Raw genomic sequence first — 21147 nt, 5'->3', positions numbered from 1 at the left:
GCAGGACTGGCCCCTATTTCACCACCATCACCTGCATATGTTGTGACAGCACGCAAATATTGATTGACATTGTGGCAGCTGGTTAATCATCCTGTTTATGACCAGCTAAAAACTAACCTGACTTTTGTTAGTAATACAACATCAAAACATAAATGCATAAATCAAAATAAAGCTAAATGAATATTAAAACAACATCAGAAACAAAAATGAAAAATCATCATAGCTCCACTTTTTTGTTAGGCTTGTCATATCATCTGCCAACCTGCATTGCAAGCAGGGGGACATCTGGAGACAAAAGAATAGAAAAGCTAAAGACAACAGCACATTTCTGCAACTAATGAAAGATTCTGTATCTAAGCACCAGGCAGCCAAGATAAGAAAGAGATGTCATGCTTTCTGTGATGCCAATGGCTTTTCCTTGTTACCTTTGGTTTTAATTGGTGATTGTCACATTCTGTCTAAAGGCGAGTCATCAGTGATGATGACGGTCGTTCTAATTTCATGAGATCATAGCATGGAGATTACAACTCCTGTAAAGCCATAATCATGTGTGTTTTACACAGTTTTGCATCAATGATTTGATCATAGACAGATTGGTGATTCTTTGAAACCACCACTCATATTTGGGGTTGTCTCTTCCAATAGGGCAATTCAAGATGAAGTGGTCTTTTTGCTCAGAAACAATTTGAACTTCTAAACAGACAATATCATCACAGTATTCACAGTAAGGCCAAGCCACTGAATAACTAAACAACTAAACAAGTGCCAATACTGTTATCTCTGAATCAACCTGCTAGAGTTCTCAACAAAACGAATAAAACTTAGTGTCAGTACAAGACTTGGAAATCAGTCTGAATGAATCACTTTTTATTTTTGTCTGTTTTTACGATATTTGTTGGTTAAATTTCACCAAATTTCACAATTAACATAAAACAAGTACTACAAAAAACAGTTTCATAGTAAAACACATCAACCTCCACTTTCATACCTCGTGGATCAACATTACACATTCCATTCTTACACTCTCAGACACACCCATCAAACATACTTTAGTTACAATTTTTTATAAACAATGGCACATATGAATAACACCATAGGCAGTAATTTGTTTGATTTTGAAAATTCTGTCACATATATAGCTATTTTTGAGGAATATTATGGTGTAACAAAACGGTCTACGCGTTTCGAACCCCTATTGAGTATGGAGTTCTCATCAGGACCTCATAGCTGTGGAGAAGAAAAAAGATTATCTCTTGTCACTATGAGGGGGAACAACAACTACCATACTATCTGCCACTTAATCTTTATACCTCTTACCTTACGGCTGGAATGTGCCATAATTCGTGAAATGGCAGGAAGGGCAGGGATTCTGTGACTTCAAAGGCATGTCTTTGAAGTCTCCCCCACTTGAAAGGCACTGCTGAGTATAAGTACTGGACCTCAGGCTCTTCTATTTGAGTGCACTTCTAGACCTGTAAAAGGGATGCCAGGATTAAGGACTGTTGTGCTGCTGAAAGGACTGCCACTCTCCAGCTTTGCTCTGTTGATCTGGTGCCTGCTGCCCTCTTGCCTGGGTGAGAAGTATTGGTCCTGCATCTCTTGACCCCAGAGCTCAGAGGTACAGTGTACGCTAGTTGGCTGGCACCTGCACCTTAACTCTGTCATCTGCAAGTCTACCCTGCCAAGTGGTGCTACCCCAGTCATGGACCCTTGGAAGTGGGCCTAGGGTGCTTGCTAGTGAAACTGATGAATCTTCTCTGCTCAGCGATGCATCCTTAAGCCGAACTGACGCATCTACCCAGCTGAGCAGAGAATCCTAGAGCAGAACTACTACATCGCAGCTGCTGTGTGTATTGAAGGCGTGGCTAAAAGACATGCATCACCACCACCTCCTGCATCGAATATAGCATGTTACATTGCATGCTATTACATCGCATTCTGTTACAACATGGCTGTTACAAAGACCGTGTACTTAAAACGCAATACCTTTACATCGCAAGTCATTAGATCGACTTGCTGTAGGGGCAGGGCTGGATTTAGGAATAGTATACTTTATTCCAGCCTGCGCAACAGTAGGGAAGGTGTACTATTCCTTGGGTTAGAGCGCCCCTTACAGCAAGTCTATCTAATGACTTGCGATGTAAAGGCGTCGCATTGTAACAACGTGGTTGTTATAATGGCCGCTTTGTAAAAGGAACGCAATGTAATGGCAGCGTTGTAAACGCTGTTTCCCCCTGCATCTTGGGGCTAACGCATTGCCTTCAGAACCAACTCTGCAAGATGTTCCCCCCCGGCATAGAAGTGTTGACAAGGATGCTAAATCTCCAAACGCAGCTTCACCGCTCATCAAAGCCAACGCATCACCTCTGTTGTGCTTCGCCACCTCGACACCGGACTCTGCATCTTAAGCCCCATCGATGGGCTACTTGGCGCTGACACAACAGTACCTCACATCACAGCCTCATCGCATCTCAAAACCGATGCATCGCCTCGGCTACGCAACACATCTTCTACGTGGATCCATGCAACCATCCGCCACCAGGATGTAAGGTACTCTGTTCAGCGGGCCTAACTGGGTCCCAGCGTTTGGCACGCGCTCCATAGTGGTTGACCTGAACTTGAGACTTTGTTCTAGTCTGGCACAACCAGATATCCCCAATAGCACTTTGTGCTTCTTAGCACTATTTTTCACTATAAACTTAAAAAATCAACATCTAATTGGATTTTTTTCGTTTGGGCCTTATTTTATTTATTAAAATCAAAGCTAATTTTCTAACCTGTTGTAGAATCATTTTGTGTGGTTTTTTCACTTTTTTACTGTTTGAGGTGTTGCACCGATTCTCTACACACTGCCTCTAAGTTAAGTCTGACTGCTCTGTGCCAAGCTACCAGAGGGTGAGCACAGGACAATTTAAAGTTTTCAAGCTTCTACCCTGACTAGTATTGTTGTTTCTGCTTGACCAGGGCTCATACACCAGTGTTAAAATATACTACATACACATTCCTAAGATGACCACAAAAGCACACAACCTTAGAGCCATGCTTACAACCCCACTTTAAGTTCTATTCATCATGTCATTTGACATGTCATGAGTAGTGTAATGTGTGAGGACAAAAACAGTGCATGTCAGGAGAGAAGACTGTAGTTATTTCACTCAACTTTAACTGGTGAATTTCAGTGTTTTTTTTGTTTTTAGGAGTTAGTTCTTGTCTCATTTCAAAACATAGCTATTATGCTACCTTAACCTTTATTTTTTTAGTGAATGTCTGGGTTTTTAGTACCATACCTAACTATAGCGTCACTTTATCCGTTGGTTTGTTTCAATGGGTTTGTGTGTTTAAAAAAAATCATATTCAACGTTGAGTATCCAAACCCTAAATTGGGCCCTGGTTCCAACTGATAATTACAAAGTCTACAAATCCTCTCTTAATACCTTCAAACTTCATCCTATGGTATGAAAAGTAGAAAAGACCATACATTTTGCATACATATGATTGTTTAACTCTGGGCCTGAATGCACTGTCTAGGTAATCTTGTCTTAAAAAATAGTTAACCATTGTAGAGCAATACAGATTTTCTGGAAACACGTTTCACAAATTGAAACAATCACTATTATTCTTTAATAAATTAAATTATTCTTACCAAACTATTTGCTACAGAATAAATCAGTTTTCAAGAAAAAAAAATAGTTGTCGTTCAAGACTCTAAATACACCCAAAGCTAATTGGCTAACAGGTAAAATAGCAAAATTTCAGATTTAGACATTGATTTTCAGTTTTTCATTTCCAAACACAAATTGTATTATTCGCAGGGCACTAATAAATGTTGTAGAAAATGTGAGCTTCTTTTCTTCCTAAGCCCTTCTCTTTTTCTGCTTTCTGACATGTTTACTCCATTAAATGACCTCTTCTTGGATCTGATATATTTGAGAACGTTGAATTATGATGATGGAGGAGCTCAAACAAGGGATCTAAGAGAATGGTTATTGAAATGTTTAGAATTTCACATTTTAAGATAACAAATTATTTGTCTGGGTTATCCACACTTAAAAACAAGACTGCAAAAATGCAACACCAAGTTATGAACTATCCATAATAATAGGATTGTGAAAACAATATATTTTCTTTTTTTGTAGAGTACAAAGAGGTGGAATCGCACAATTTAGTCCCCGGAGATGTGGTTATATTAACTGGAAACAGGCTTTATTTGCCGTGTGATGCTGTGCTCATTAACGGGAGTTGCATTGTCGATGAAGGCATGCTTACAGGTATGTACACTTTTTATATTGTCTTCTGTGACACAGTTCATCATCAAAGTACTTTATTTTGGTCGTGTGAGCATAAAAATGCAATTAATACATACAATACATCAAAATAGCAACCGTAATAAATGTGCATCTCCACATTCAATAAATAACCAATTAGTCTTACACAATATCCTCTGATGCGCCCGTACACTCAGAACAACAAACATCTCCAGAAATCCTAAGACTAGATGAAAGGTGTCTGGTACCATTAGTTTACTTTAGGTTTCTGATCACTAGTTATTGCTGTCACATTTTCCCATCTTTCCTGCACCAATAAAAGGGGTTACAAGGTGAGACTCCCCCTCTCCCCTGATAGTGCACTGGCTGGTGCCTAGGGTGTCCTGCCTTGTCTGGTGTTATCCAGCAGCCTTCACAATGTGTTAGTCAAGTAGAGTCTCTGCTCTAAAATCACATTAAACCTTTACAAATGGTTTCCACTGATTAACCTTTGGTCAATATGTTTTTGGATTTATGACCAGTAAAGAAAGGTAAATCTACTGCTTATAAACAAGCATTGGAACAGCTAATAGGTATGGGTTTTTTGTGTTAATGAACGCAGGATTGCCACATTAGAAGATGACATTGGAGAGGGAGCCAGCTGACATGGACACAGAAGGCTACAGTTGTAGTGTAGTCCCTCGTGTGATTACAAACACACATTGGAGTTAAGGTGGAGGGGTACACCAACAACCAGTGTCATTAAATGAGAGATGAATACTCCGCCGGGCTGAGTCAAGAGGAGATCTACACAGTCTCAAGTCAATGGCTTACAGAGGCTGATCAAAGAACCTCATGGTTGAAAGAAGTGGACTCAAGGCCCACTCTGCTCTGTGTGTTGTAAGAAAGAACACTGTTTAATAGCTGTGCTGTCGAAATCCAGACCAAAATACCAATTGAGAGCAATATACATGATTAACTGGCTTCAAGGACTGGTTTCAAGTACATATATTTCCATAAGAGGTTAGTGGTCTGATCCGCAACTAGCCCACAGAACATTATATGAGTTAAGAAGAAACTTTTTGTAATTGATCATGAAAAGTTTGTGGCAAAGATATGGTTTCTAAAAGGCAAAAATAAATCCCTAAAATTCCAGCCATTGTTAACCAGAGTCCTGATGCGTTTCATTTTGGTGCAGTGATTCTTGAAGGTAAAGTCTTTCATTTGAAATATAGGATTAGGGAGGAGGCGACAACAATCAAAACGTCACATTTTATCAGGGTGTCCACAGGTGGTCAGGCATGCCACAATGCCTATTGTGTAAACATGGTGCACGGATCCTAATTTTACAGGGATCTGAAACTAATGAACTCTTTGCTCTGGCATCCTTGCAGCACAAACAAACAGTCAAGTAAAGGTTGAATACATAAACCATTCCTACTCCAAAAGAAAAGACAGGCTACAACGAGCCACATTTGTGAATGGGACGAAGGTGCCCGAAGAGCAGTAACTTGTTGTCCTCAATGAGAGCTGAAGCATTTCTCCGATTGTGCAGTATTTAGGGAATAGTGCGCTCAAGACATTGTGACGCAAGAGAGTAAACATAATCAATCAATCAATCAATCATAGCATTTGTAAAGCGCACTACATACCTGTGAGGGTCTCAAGGCGCTGGAGGGGCTGCTACTGTTCGAAGAGCCAGGTCTTGAGGAGTCTCCTGAAGGTTAGTAGGTCTTGAGTCTGCCGTAGATGGATGGGGAGGGTGATCCACATCTTGGCGGCGAGGTGAGAGAATGATCTGCCACCGGCGGTCACTCTTCGGATGCGGGGGATGGTGGCGAGGGCACGTTCTGCAGAACGGAGCTGGTGGGATGGGGTGTTGGGGCTGAGTCGGCTGTTGAGGTATGCTTGTCCGGTGTCGTGGAGAGCCTTGTGTGCGTGGGTGAGGAGCTTGAAGGTTATCCTCTTGTTGATGGGGAGCCAGTGCAGGTCTCTCAGGTGGGGTGTGATGTGGCTGTGGTGCGGGATGTCACGGATAAGGCATATGGAGGCGTTCTGGATGCGGTCGAGTCGTTTCAGGAGTTTGGCTGGGGCTCCTACGTAGAGTGCGTTGCCATAGTCCAGTCTACTGCTGATGAGGGCCTGGGTGACCGTCCTTCTAGTTATGGTGGGGATCCACTTCAAGATCCTGCGAAGTATGGGGAGGGGGTTGAAGCAGGAGGAGGAGACGGCATTGACCTGCTGTGTCATGGAGAGTGTGGAGTTGAGGATGACCCCCAGGTTTTGTGCGGGGTCGGTGGGTGTAGGGGGTTCTCCTAGTGCTGTCAGCCACCAGGAGTCGTCCCAGGCTGAGTGGTGGAACCAAGGATGAGGACCTCTGTCTTGTCCAAGTACAGCTTCAGACGGCTGTTCCTCATCCAGTCAGCGACGGCCTTCATTCCTTCGTGGAGGTTGATTTTGGCGGTGTGGGGGTATTTGGTGAGCGAGAGGATCAGCTGGGTGTCGTCAGCATAGGAGATGATGTTTAGGTTGTGCCGTTGGGCAATGTGGGTGAGCGGTGCCATGTATACGTTGGTCTGAGGGATGATCCTTGGGGTACACCACAGATATTCTCGGTGGCTTTGGAGCGCAAGGGGGGAGGCGGATGCTCTGTGTTCTCCCGGTGAAGAAGGAGGTGGTCCAGTCCAGGGCCTTTTCTTGGATTCTGGAGCCGTGGAAGCATGTTTTTTAGCGTGCGTCAAAAGCGTCTGGCAGGTCCAGGAGGATGAGGGCAGCAGTTTCTCTGTTGTCGAGCAGGATCCTGATGTCATCAGTGGCGGCGATGAGGGCAGTTTTGATGTTGTGGTTGCTACGGAATCTGGATTGGGACGGGTCCAGGATGCTGTTCTCTTCAAGGAAGCTGGTCAGTTGTTTGTTGATGGCCTTTTCGATGACCTTCACCGGGAACAGGAGCAGGGAGATGGGTCGGAAGTTCTTTAGGTCCTTGGGATCCGTCTTGGGTTTCTTCAGTAGGGTGTTGATCTCTGTGTGTGTCTAGCTCTCCGGGAAGGTCGCTGTCTCAAAGGAGATGTTGATGGTTTTCCGGAGATGGGGTGCTATGGTGCTGCTGGCATTGTTGAATATGTGATGTGGGTAGGGGTCTTCCTGGGATCTGGAGTAGAACGGTGTTCATGATCTTGATGGTGTTGTCGTTGTTGATGTTGATCCATGCGAGCAGGCGGTTGGTGCGGGTGGTGGTCATGAGGACCGGGGTGCAGGTGGTTGCTGGGGTGATGACGGCGTCAAAGCTGTTGTGGATGTCTGCAATCTTGCGATAGAAAAAGGTGGACAGTAAGTCGCACAGGTCTTGTGACAGTGGGATGTCGTTGGTGTTGGAGAGTTCCTTCACGATCCTAAAGAGCTCTTTGCTGTTGTGTGGGTTGTTGTCTATGCAGTCTCTGAAGGTGGTCCTTTTGGCGGATCTGATGAGTTGGTGGTGTCGACAGGTGGTGTTCCTGTGGGCTGTGTAGCTTTCCAGGGTTCTTTCGCGGGTCCAGTTTTTTCCAGTTTTCGGCAGGTTCATTTGACCAGCCTGTTTCCGGACGTAGCGGTTGATCCCCCTTGCCTCCTGCATCTCTGGGTATCGAAGCGCTGCTCTCCTCCTCACTGCTGCCAAAACGAATCTGTGCATTGTAGCGCCTCGCATTGCTGGATATTAATTGTGCCTGTGTGTAGCGCCTCGCATTACTGGATATTAATTGTGCCTGTGTGTGTCCCCGGCGCTCCACCGCTCGTATCGCCAACATTGCCCCCTGAGTATTGCCTGACTGTGCCCACTGAAGTATTTTGCTTTGCTTTATTTGCCATTACTTGAGCCCCAATAGCCCCAATATTGTCGTGTTAGCCTTTGTTTTGCTTGCTGCCATTTGGTTGTGCCTCCAGCCCGTCCCTCCCCCCACGCTCCCGCCTCCCAGCCGCCCCGCCCACGCTCGCCCCCCTCCACTCTCCATTTATGACAGATGGACTTCGCGCAGCGTCCACGTGCAGGGGACGTGCCCTATGCGCGCCGAAGGTGAGCCAAAGGTAAGCCCGTCTACGCCCGTCCGCGCCTGGACCGCGCCTGGACCGCGCCCAGTGCCAGACCCCCTGTCCCTCGCAAATCCACCACCTGCTGCATCACCTACGACGCTGCATCACTCTCAGCCCTTAACCCCGGAATTCCGCTTAACTGCCACCAAGCCGCCCCAGGATACACCCATGGACCATTCACCTGCCACTCCTGCAAGTTCGACTGTATTAAGAAACGCACCATATCCTCAGTTTCCAAACTGAGCTCCGACCCCAACCATCTGAAATGCATCCTACGTAACACCCGCTCGGTCCACAAACACGCCATCGAGCTATGGAACCTACTCGACACCACAGGGCCGGACGTTGCCTTCCTCACAGAAACCTGGTTGAACAGCTCTTCAACTCCCAACATCACCATAGCCATTCCGGACGGCTACAAGATAAACTGAAAAGACCGCACAAAGCAAACAGGAGGAGGCATCGCCATCGTCCATAAGAACACCATCCGCATCTCGACCAGCTCCGACGATAACCTCGCTATCGCCGAACACCTTCACTTCCAGATCCACACCGACCCCAATACCACACTCAGAGGCACCCTCATCTACAGGCCACCAGGACCTCGCGCACAATTCAGCGAAGACATCACTGACATCATCAGCCCCCACGCCATCCCCTCTGAGAACTACATCCTACTGGGAGACCTCAACTTCCACCTAGAAAAGAATAACGACTACAACACCACCACCCTTCTGGATAACCTTGCTAATCTCGGGCTCCTAAAACTTGTTAACACCCCCACCCACTCCGCCAGACACACGCTCGACCCAATCTTCACCTCCAGCAAGCATATCTCCTTCGACCACACCACAGCTCTTCAGTGGACAGACCACAGCTGCATTTACTTCAGCTACAAAAGAACTACGACTCACAACCGCCCACAACCAATCCCCCGCAGAAACTGGAACAAAACTACAACCGACCAACTCCTCACATCACTGCACCAAAACCCCCCTGCAAAATCATCGGACCCAAACCTTGCAGCCACCAACCTCACACAATGGATCACCCACAGCGCTGATGATTTAGCACCCTTGAAAAAACATCACCCCAAACAGACCAACAAAAAAGCCCCCTGGTTCAACGAAGACCTCAAGAAATCCAAGAAGATCTGCCGCACCCTCGAGAAAGCCTGGAAAAATGACCGAACCACTGACAACTAGACAGCCTTCAACAACGCTATCCGCAAACACCACCAACTGATTCGATCCACCAAGAAATCAACATTGAAGGGGGAGCACCATTCCTACAGTGGTGAACGGAGCACGCACGAGAGCAGACACCCACCTTTCAGAGTAGAACTGCAGCAGGAGAGGCTTGCAGCGGGAGCAAACCACCGCGTACACCAGGCACGCCACCGCCGCTCCGGGACTACAGATCCCGGCAGCCTTTGCGGCGGAGGCGCGTTCCCTGTCGCGTCACCAACGCGCCAGGAGGGGCTTGTAAAAGCAGGAAGCCCTCAGCTACGCGGGACGCGAGCGGGACGCCCGGGGCCAAGCCCGGGCAAAGGGCGGGCCCTCTGAGGCCCTCCGAGGCACGGAAAGGCCAGGCAAGGCCACCCCCCTGAAAACTACAGCGTGGTTTAGAGGTACTGTTTCCGGTTTCTTATTGCTGGAGTTAACACCAGGTAACATCAGCCATTAATACAGTCAGCAGCTATTACCACAGAGCCTATAGTATTACCTGTTGAGACTAACTTGATACCCGGCTTAAGTCCAGTGGGGAGTGTGTATTTGTGACTTTGGTTAACACGAATTCAAAGCATGGGGAAAAAACTGGTTCCACCCCCTACTGAGGCTGTGAATACTCTTGACTCATACCTAGTTCAAGTGGTAACCAGTATCAACAGTAAGCGAAGGCAATCCCTGGGCCTAAGCCAATCACCTGTGTTGCTTACAGATAGCCCTTCTACAAGCATTGTAAGCACTGCTATGTCCGATTCCCTGACAGGGAACGCACAACCTAATCCAGCAGACTCTGACTCTATCTCTTCAGCCAATCACATCGAAGCCACCGAAGACTCTGAACCCGTTAGGGATAGAGAAGATCTCATCGATTTAGCCGATGATGCCTTTACAGAGACAAGCATCCAGACTGAAGCCATAGACGAGGGCCCTCAGCACCAGTCTCCACCTAATCGTGCTGTTAGAGCATGTAGGAAAACAGCTGCAAAACGAGGGGGGAAACAAATGGGAAGAAAGAAGCCTGCCACCCCTCCCTCCAGGCGGCTAGGCAAACTTACAGACCACGAGGTCGACCTTGAGTCTAAGCGCATCATCGATGATGATCTCTTCAACAGGATCCAAGACATGATGGACATTAAAATCAAGACCATCATCAAGCCCCTGATCGGGAAAGTGGACAAACTAACTGCTGAAGTTAGGAAGTTGGGTGGAGTTCATAGTAACTTGACCAAGGAGCTAGAGAATTTATCTTCCCTCGTCGCAGATTTAATATCTACGGACGAGGAGGCTCCTCCCACTGACAGTAACACGCAGTCTACTCAATCAGGGTTGTTACACCCACCCTTATCTCTATCATTACCTGTCCCGGATCAGAACGCCGTAACTGGGGTCCCTCATACCATCCCAATTGATGCAACTGTGGCAAGTCATCAAGAGGTCAGCCCAGTTCAATTCATATCGGAAGCCTCACCGGTAGTCTTGGTACTAGCCAATGTTCCAGTTCTGTCACAAGACAAGTCAGAATCCAAACAGGATCTCAAAGATAAAGCCCTACATTGGCTTTCTAATAACATGTACATGGCGCAAGAAGGGTTTGATAAACTGGCAGGAGACATAGTCTCGACTAGGAGGGTACCCTGGATTGGCAGCAAGCAGAAAAAGTTCCAAGGTGATTGCGTTATCATAAATTTTACTAATGCCGAGGTCCTTCCTGAAATCTTGAACAATGTCTTCCCACCTCAGAAGCGTAACGGCTCTATAGTTCCACTGACTCTTAGATTTTTCAATAATGAGTCTCAATCCGCTACCTTGCCTAATACCAACAGGCTTAACAAGCATAGGAATAATAGTAGCTGGGGAGGTGCCACAGGCTCGCGTTATGTAAATGATCGGTTCCTGCCGGTAGCACAGCAAGTGTCAGGAAGACCCACTCACCCGTACGAGCGAATTATTCAGCCGGCTCACCCACAGGGGCTGGGAACAAACTGGTGGGGGAATGGAGCTCCAGGATACGATCATAGTGCACGAGGCTTTAGGCCTACACGGTGGCAGAGTATGGACCCGGCTCTGGGCCACCCAATCACTCCACATCCCCTGTGGAATATAGCTCATGCCGGTCAGGCTCACTTAGCCACCCCATCTGCTTGGGGCCTCGCTACAGGTAACAGGTTTGGTCCCTTATCTGACCTCAATACTTGTGATTGACTTGAATCAAGAACTGACCAAAATAATGCTGGTTTGATGAATTCATTTGCGCGTAGCAAGGGCTTTAGTACCGATGATTTCCATAGCTCTCATACGTCTAACGTTGTCACTGAGCCCCAGCTACCTACTATCTTAGGTCAGCAAACTATCATATTAGGGACCGAGGCTGGCCCTAACTTGGGCATGTCTAAAGAGGCGACACAGCGCTGCTGCCACGCGAACATAAGCGGAGCCCCTTTAGCTCAAGCAACAGCGGAAGGAGATCCTGCGAGTGGCATTAACCATATGAACAGTAATGAGGCATGTAAGATCATAAGCTGGAATGTGGCAGGCCTAAACACCAAGCGTCAGGACCCAGAATGGTGCAGCTTTATCTCAAAGTTCCATATCATCGCGGTTCAAGAAACTTGGGACACATCGAATAACATCTGGTGGGACGGGTATACTAGCTTCATAACACCTGCAGTCTCTAGTAGAATGGGTAGGGCCAAAGGTGGCCTGGTGCTCTTATTCGCCTTGGACCTAAAAGGAAGTTTCAGGCAGATTAGGTCCGAATCTGATAATATACTGATCGTCGAAAGAACCATCAACAAAACTAGTAGGACCTTATTCGATAATTTCTATAATTCTGGTAATTGCGTCTACGACGGTCGTAATATTGCCAATTTAGATTGTATTTTAAATTCAGTCTTACAGAATATCTCATTCGCATCCGAGTCAATTTTACTAGGTGATTTTAATTTACATCTATGCAATTTAGCCTGCAAGGGAAGAGGAGCATGTGAAGATGATGATGCCGCTCCAGCAGTGCCTCACTTTGAACATTCGGCAGAGGGCCAGGAGCTTGAAGATCTACTTGCTAATTATAATCTTTACGAACCCAATTTCGGTCCGAGAACGCCGACTTTTACAGGCGGTCAGCATGGGTCTGTGATAGATTACATTTTTGTTTCTCTTGGCATCTTAACTTCTACCACTGCTTATAGTACGGTAGCAACCCACTTCAGTGATCATAACCCAGTATTACTTGAAGTGGAGTGGGGCAGTCAGATGGGTGCAGCACCATCAACTGTAAAACCAGCCCATCCCTTGAGGACCACAGATCAAGACAGAAGATTAAAATGGGCGAAGGTGATCCCAGAAATTTTCTACAAAAAATGCTTCCCTAAGATTAAAACCCAAGTTGAGCTGTGTCAGAACCCAGATACTCAAGGGAGCCTCATGGTATCATCTTATGAGGATCTATGTGCACAGGTCTCCAACGAGCTTCTAGCTAAATCTTCTCAGGGAACTCAAGGCCATAAGCGTTGGTTCGACTCTGCATGTTCGAAGGCTCACAGAGATTTGCTGGTGGCTCTAAAAATTGTTCCTAGAGTTAAAGAGGAAATCGTGAGATTAAGGAAAATTTACAAGACTGCAGTAAGGAGCCGCAAAGAATGCATTAAAGGTGAAACTTGGGATGACCTTCTCTCAGCGGCGGTGCTGAAGGACAGCAGAAGATTTTGGTCAATCATTAAGCAGCCCCTTTTTTCGGAGGAAAATAATTTACCAATGGACTGCGTGATTACTGAGGAAAAATGGCTGTCTTTTTTCAAAAATGTATATGGGGGGGATGTAGCCGATGAGGACATCAGCAGGTGTCCACTGCCTAGTGGGCCCGTAAACCCTATTGTTTTTAATCCCCAAGAGGTAGAAAGGGCGCTTACGGAAACCACCAAACACAAGGCACCTGGTCCGGACGGAGTTCCGGCCGACTTTTTTATGTTTTCTCCTAAAATGTGGTCGAGGGTGTTGTCCAACGTGTTCAACGCAGTTAACTATAATTCAGCGCCAGCCTCATGGGCCAAATCCACCATCGTTCCCATTTATAAAAACAAAGGTCAGCGGGACGACCCAGCATTTTACAGGCCTATATCCCTTTTGGACTCAACCGTAAAAATTCTGGGGAGAGTTCTTTTATTTAGGTTGAGGGAGAATGTTGAGGGATGTGGTGGGCTGTGCGAACTTCAATACGGCTTTAGAGAGAGTAAAGGTACCATCGAGCAATGTATCAACCTGTATCTACTCATCTCTAAATACACAGTGGCTAAGGAGGGTTCAGTGTTTTTGGCCTTTATGGACCTTTCGTCTGCATTCGACCTTGTTAACAGGTCCAAATTATGGTCGATTCTGTTGGATCTGGGAATTGACGAAGCCCTGGTTATGTTCATGGCCTCATTGCACCAGGAGCTTTTTGCAGCTGTACGCGTGTCTAACAATGGTAGGTGTACCCCTTCATTTAGATCCCTGAAAAGGGTTAGGCAAGGCTGCATTTTGGCCCCCACGCTTTTTACCATCTATATTATTGGCCTGGGAGTGCACCTGCGGGGCATGGGCACGGATGTTCCACGTGCAGGGGATACCCATATTCTGGCACTCCTGTACGCGGACGACGCCGTGTTGATCGCCCGCACGGGAGTTGGCCTGCAGGTCCTTCTTAATTCTTTTGGTTCCTTTATGGAAAATTTGGACCTAAAGGTCAACGCGTCCAAATCCCACACAATGGTAATGGGTCAAGAGTGCGTGAAGAGAAGACATAAATCATTCTTTTGTAGTGGGATCCCTGTGTCTGAGGTAACCACATTTCCCTACCTGGGAGTGTTGTTTGATCAGAAAGGTACCTGGGGCCCACAGTTAAGCGCGAAGAGGCTGGCAGTCACTAGATCTGCCTCCGCACTCTTGGGTTTTGCAGGCAAGCTTGGCGCCAGGCCCATGGAAGCGATGTTGAAGATCTATAAGAGCAAACCTGTTGCCATCGCCTCATATGGATCTCCTCTGTGGGGTTACGTTAACCTTGACCCCATCCAGAGAGTAGAAAATAGATTTATAAGATCTCTCCTCTCTGTCCCTCAATCAACCCCAACCTATTCCATCCACAAGGAGGTGGGGTTGCCATATCTGTCGGATCTTTTAAGTGCCGCACCACTGATCCTGTGGTTGAAAATGTGGCTAAATGCTGATCTACCATTAAACCACAAAATTTTGAGGGATGTCCTATCCTTGGATCACTACAGTAAAATCCCTTGGCTGGCCTATTTAAGTAAATCCTTTATAGAACTGGGTCGACCAGAACTTTTCTGCTGCCCAGAGAAAATCATGGCCCAGGATATAGCTTACACAAAAAAAGCCTTCATAGAAAGGAAGGAAGCATGCCGCGAGATAGTTGAGTTGCAGAAACCTGCAGTAAGGGCTCACTATCTACTTGTTAGCGATCCTTATTTGGCCCCCTACCTCCGTTTTGTAACAATCCCTTACCATAGGTTTTTATTAACTAAACTTAGGTTCAACCTTATTCACTTTCACCTAGGTTCTTTTAAGGGTTGGCAGAAGCCAGAACTAGCCGCTCCCTGCAGTGGCGATCATTTCTCAGTGCAGGACACAATGCATTTCGTCATGTTCTGTAGTTTATATCATGAGCAGAGGAAAAAATATTTGCTCCCCATACTTAAAGACGCAGGGTTCACACAGGTGCGCCCCGCGCTGCTCTTCCTACAGCTCATGACAAACCCACGTACAGCATTTAGTCTTGCAAATTTTTTAGTCGCCGCAGCAAGGGTGAAAGCTGTTGGCCAATCTCCGCCCTAAGAGATTATTAACCGTAATGAGATTATGTGTATTGTCTTATATTTAAATGTATCTTTTTAAATTGTGTAAATAGTATTTATAATGTACACTGAGCTTGAAGCTTTTTTAGACGCTAGGAATTCCAAGTATACTCTGTATGTCATGTTTTATTGTTTTTGTTTCTTTGTATGACTTTGATTAAGTCGAATAAAGATATTCTGACTGACTGACAGCATTGAAGGACCGACTCGACAACAACGCCCAAAACAGCAAGGAACTATTCAACATTGTCAAAGAATTCACCAACCCCACCGCCGGAGCAAACGACATCACCCCCTCCCAAGACCTCTGCGACTCCCTTGCCTCATTCTTCCACAACAAAATCGCAGACATTCATAACAGTTTCAAAAACCAGACCAGAATTCAGTCCTCCCCACCCACATCCGAAAAAAAGCACCCCTCTAACAACCTTTTCACCTGGAACCCAATCACCACTGAAGAGACCATACACCTGATGAACTCCATCCACTCAGGATCACCAACCGATCCTTGTCCCCACCACATTTTCAACAAAGCAGACTCCATTATCACACCCCATCTACGAGATGTCATCAACTGCTCCCTCAACTCCGCTACCTTCCCGGAAAGCTGGAAACACGCCGAACTCAGCGCCCTCCTGAAGAAACCCACAGCAGACCCCACTGAACTAAAGAACTACCGCCCCATCTCGCTCCTCCCATTCCCTGCCAAAGTCATCGAGAAAGCTGTCAACAGTCAGCTAGCCGCCTTCCTCGAATCAAGCAAATCCCTTGACTCCTCACAAACCGGCTTCCGAGCCAATCACAGCACTGAGACCGCCCTCATCGCAGCAACAGACGACATTCGAATCCTCCTGGACAATGGAGAAACTGTCGCCCTCATCCTACTGGACCTCTCCGCAACCTTCGATAGTGTCTGCCATAACACCCTTATTCAACGCCTCAGCAACGTCGGAATACAAGGTAAAGCACGGGACTGGATCACCTCGTTCCACGCCGGAAGAACCCAGAGAGTCCGTCTCCCCCCTTTTAGATCACAGGCCACAGAAGTCATCTGCGGCTTACCACAAGGATCATCACTGAGTCCCACCCTCTTCAACGTATACATGAGCCCCCTCGCAACCATCGCACGACAACACAACCTTAACATCATCTCCTATGCAGACGACACCCAGCTGATCCTCTACCTCACCAATGACTCTAACACCACCAAAACCAACCTACACGAAGGGATGAAAGAAGTAGCCGATGGATGAAGGACAGCCGGCTAAAACTAAATTCGGACAAAACTAAAGTCCTCATCCTAGGCTCCTCACCCTCCGCCTGGGACGACTCTTGGTGGCCACCATCCCTGGGAAGCGCTCCCATACCTACGGACCATGCATGTAACCTGGGCTTCATCCTCGACTCCTCCCTCTCGATGACCAGACAAGTCAACGCCGTCTCCTCTTCATGCTTCAACATCCTGCGCATGCTCAAAAAGATCTTCCGCTGGATCCCCTCCGAAACAAGGAAAACGGTCACCCACGCACAAGTCACCAGCCGACTGGACTACGGAAACACCCTCTATGCCGGGACAACGACCAAACTACAGAAAAAACTCCAGCGCATCCAAAACGCCTCAGCCAGACTCATACTAGACATCCCCCGCCAAGCTCACATTTCCGGTCATTTGAAAGACCTCCACTGGCTCCCCGTCAACAAGAGAATTACATTCCGTCTCCTCACCCACGCACACAAAGCCCTCTACGACCTAGGACCCGAATGCCTCAACACGCACCTGTCCTTTTACACCCCCACCCGCCGACTGCGATCATCCACTCAAGCCCTTGCCGCAATCCCACGCATCCACAAATCCACCATGGGGGGAAGATCCTTCTCCTACTTAGCAGCCAAAACCAGGAACTCTCTCCCCACCCATCTCCGCCTTACTCAGAACCACCTTTCCTTCAGAAAACAATTGAAAACTTGGATTTTCGATAAATAAAGTACCCCTCCCTTCAAGCGCCTTGAGACCCTCTGGGTATATAAGGCGCTATACAAATGCCGAACTTGAACTTGAACTTGGAGGCCTGGAGGTCTTCAGTGAACCCGCTGGCTCTCTTGCTGGTCTGGGTGTTGGGGGAGTTTCTTTAGCAGGGCGAGGGTGTTGTCGCAGTCATCGATCTAATGTCTGAGGTTGCGGGCAGCGGGGTTGGGTCGGTGGGGTCTGCAGGTGGGCTGTGGGCGAGGGTGGTGGTTAGCTGGTCCTCGGTGATATTGCCCCAGCTGCGGCGATGTATCGGCTGGGTGCGGTGGTGGGTTTCCGGAAGGTGCAGTGGTTGCGGTGGTGTTTGGTCCAGTGGAGTTCTGTAGTGCGGTCGAAGGAGATGTGGGTACTTGCTGAGAAGATGGGGTCAAGTGTGTGGCTGGCAGAGTGAGTGGGTGTTGTGACGAGTTGTCTGAGTCCGAGGTTGCCGAGGTTGTCGACCAGGGTGGAGGTGTTGAAGTTGCTGGTGTTCTCAAGGTGGAAGTTCATGGAGGCGAGGGCGTGTGTGCTGTTAAAGTTGGTGATGGAGTCGCTGAACTGAGGTCAGGGTCCGGGGGGTCTGTAGACGAGGGTGCCTCTGAGGGTGGTGTTGGGGTCGGTGTAAATCTTAAAGTGCAGGTATTCGGCGGTGCTGAGGGTGTCGTCACCGTATGTCGAGATTTTGAGGGTGTTTCTGTGGACGATGGCAATTCCTCCACCTACTCCATTGGTGCGGACCTTGCGGATGATCTTGTAGCCTTCTGGGATGGCTATGGCGATGTCGGGCGCCAAGGTGGTGGTCAGCCAGGTCTCCTTCGGGAAGGTGACGTCTGGGGCATTGGTGTCAAGTAGGTCCCAGAGTTCTACGGCGTGTTTGCGGGCGGAGCGGGTGTTGAGCAGTATGCATCTAAGGAAGTTGGGTTCTTCGGTGGGTGGGTTGGCGGGCTGGATGCTGGTGACCCTGAAGCTCTGGCAGGATAAGGGTCCGGGGTGGCAAATGAGGCGGGGGGCAAGGCCGCAGGGGACGCAGTGGTGGGAAAAAGCGTAGACGGGGGCGAGTGGGCACACAACGGGATACAGAAGGCAAAGGTGGGCACAGAGGGGCACAAAACAACAATGCTAACTGAGCAGGTGGGGGCACAGAGTGGGGGTACACAGGTAAAGTGAGGCACAGGGGGCACAAGTACAGAGAGCACAGAAAAGTGAAACAAGCAGGCGCAAACCAGTATAAGCGGCAGCAGTGGCTCAGGCACACAGGAGGGATGTGTGTTGGCATCGTGAGAGCGACCCACCTGGTGACTTAGGCAATCTTGATGAGTAAAAATGTATGCAGAAAACCCCTGCACCACGCTGAGAGAGCAGATGATCCTGCGATGCTTGTGTTTGCCATTCCTAGTAGACAAAACTATATGTGCTGTGTTTACAGTACCAGGCCGAGGCATGTGGATCAGGGGAGGCATATCATTGAGGTGATGCTGACCCAACCAGCCCTGCAAGGGATGCAGAAAACCAGATTTATTTAGTCTGGGTAAAAGAGTCGTCTCCTACGAGTACAAAACAAAGCAAGGATAAAGTATTCTAGTATGTGTCCCTCAAACTAACAGTGCAGACTACAGAACAGCAATGTCTAACTATAAAACATGCAGGTGTGGCATTTAGAGAAAAATATGTTCAAATCACCAGCCCGGAAAGATGCTAACTTATAAAGGAACACTAACATGGGAAAGAAATGTATCTCTATGACCATTTTACCATTACCACCTCGTCAAATCCACCAGCACCATGCAATTATGTGAAGAACCCCATAGAACGGGCATTTTTTTGTCTAGTTGTAAAACCACACAGAACTCACCATTCATTGGGGTTTTACTGCATGCATTTACCACTCGCTGTGAGCGGGTGGCAACTGTACGCATGGGCCTGCGGCCGCCTACTTTAGATCCCCCTGCTCCATACTTTGTTCCTCTGCTGCCTCCGACCCCTTGGGGCCCTGACACTGGTGAGGCTCTGCAGCTTTGAGCCCTGTCATTTTTATATTTTTGCAGACCCCGGAAATACTTCATATTTTTGTGAAATATAGCTTTTTCAAATCACTACATTCTGTGTAATAAATGCGCACCAATATGTAATTCTCTCTCGCGCTTGCTCTCTCTCATTCTCATTCTATTTTCGTCTGCTTCCCTTACTTTCTCCTCAACACTTTGTCTGTTGTCGCTACACTTTCTTCCACTCGCCGTTCCACTTTTTTCCCTTCATTTCTCCTAGCGCTTTATCTTCTTCCCTCTTTTTTCCTTTCTCTAGCTCTAGTTCTCTATTGCTTTATTTGTGCCCCTCTCTCTTTAACTCTTCTCTCAACATTTCTGTTCTCTCTTTTCACCCTTCTTAATCATTGGATAGCTTGGAATATTAATTGTGATTTCTTAAGCAAGTGAAAGGGTGTTGCCTTTGTGGCGGAGTGCACCTAAACGCAATTAGGCACGCGTTTTAGAATACTGAGGAACATTTTTGTGTTTAAAATGTCACTTCATTGACTCACTCTTGATAATGTTCTAATTCTGCCAGAGGTATGTAAACAGAGTGTAATGCAGAAGCAAACTTTTTCCTTAAAGGGGAGAGTGTTCCAGTCACAAAGATGCCATTACCTGAAGCAGACAGCTCCATGCCCTGGAAGGTGTACAGTGGAGAAGATTATAAGAGGCACATCCTGTTCTGTGGCACCAACCTCATTCAGAGCAAGGCATCTGCTTCCGGCCCCGCGAGAGCTGTGGTTCTGCAAACTGGTAAGTTTCCTAAATCAGCCTTACCTTTGTCTGTGATATTAGTTCCACTGAGCCTTTTTACAAAAGTGCAAATTGTGCAATAGGGTCCAGAGGTCAAGAATGCAGGAATGTCTATGTCATGATAGGTATTTATGTGTTAACATACTTTCATGGCTATTGAACTCAAAGCTGACTTGTGAATCCAGTTTTATATATGGTTGGGGGTACTTTATTCCTTATAATGCACAATGAATCTCTTTCTGAGTCTGCAGCAGAGATCTTCATTATGTCTGTCCTATGAAAACAAAACTATATACCATCCACCTTTGAAATTTGGCAGTCGGAAGTTTAAAGCAATTTAGTGAAGGAATATTCCAATGTCCTTCTATCATGTGCAAACATGCTAGTATTTATTCCTTTCACAATAACGCAAAAAAAATTGCAGTAAAAGCAAGTAGACTTTATGGGGCATATTACCAAGCATAAGCGATAATTATCGCTTTGCTTGGTTAGCGGCAATTATTTTAACGCTGTGCATCGCCTATTTTTATCGCTTAGGAGCCTTGCTATATTCAAGGTTTATCTCCTAAGCGATAAAGATCGGCCGAAATGCATGAATATCGCTGAAAAGTCAGCGATATTCATGCATTACCGAGCTAATGCTCTTAGCCATGTTTTCCACCTCCCATTGGATAACATGGCTAAGAACTGCTCAGGGCAGGCGTTAGCTTTTGGAGATATTCGCGCTTAGCGCAAATATTTCCAAAAGTTGGTAATAGGAGATAGCGATGTTAGCGACTGTTTCCAGTTGCTAACATCTTGGCACGCCCACTTTGCATGTCATTACCGATAATTATTGCTGACATGCAAAGTGGGCCCCAAGATGATCGCTATCTCCTACTAGCTGTCGCTAACTGGTTTTAGCGACAGCTAGGTGATAGGGCGATAAAATTATTGTTGCTTTAGCGAGAAAAATTCCAGCTAAAGCGGCGATAA

At 47.0% G+C, this 21147-nt stretch overlaps 1 protein-coding gene across 1 annotated transcript in view; it reads left to right on the top strand.

Annotated features, from left to right (window-relative positions):
* The window catches only part of LOC147700478 (putative cation-transporting ATPase 13A4), a 965394-nt gene that overhangs the window by 523388 nt on the left and 420859 nt on the right, over positions 1-21147 (top strand). The window contains exons 9-10 of the mRNA XM_086928423.1: positions 4137-4268; positions 20002-20172. Of these exons, the coding sequence (XP_086784549.1) occupies positions 4137-4268; positions 20002-20172 (303 nt within the window). The remainder of the gene's footprint in view (positions 1-4136; positions 4269-20001; positions 20173-21147) is intronic.

Source organism: Lissotriton vulgaris, chromosome 7, assembly GCF_964263255.1.
Source record: "Lissotriton vulgaris chromosome 7, aLisVul1.2, whole genome shotgun sequence".
Taxonomy (NCBI): Eukaryota; Metazoa; Chordata; class Amphibia; order Caudata; family Salamandridae; genus Lissotriton; species Lissotriton vulgaris.
The sequence above is the reverse complement of the archived record's forward strand: the minus strand, read 5'-3'. Positions and strand labels throughout refer to the sequence as shown.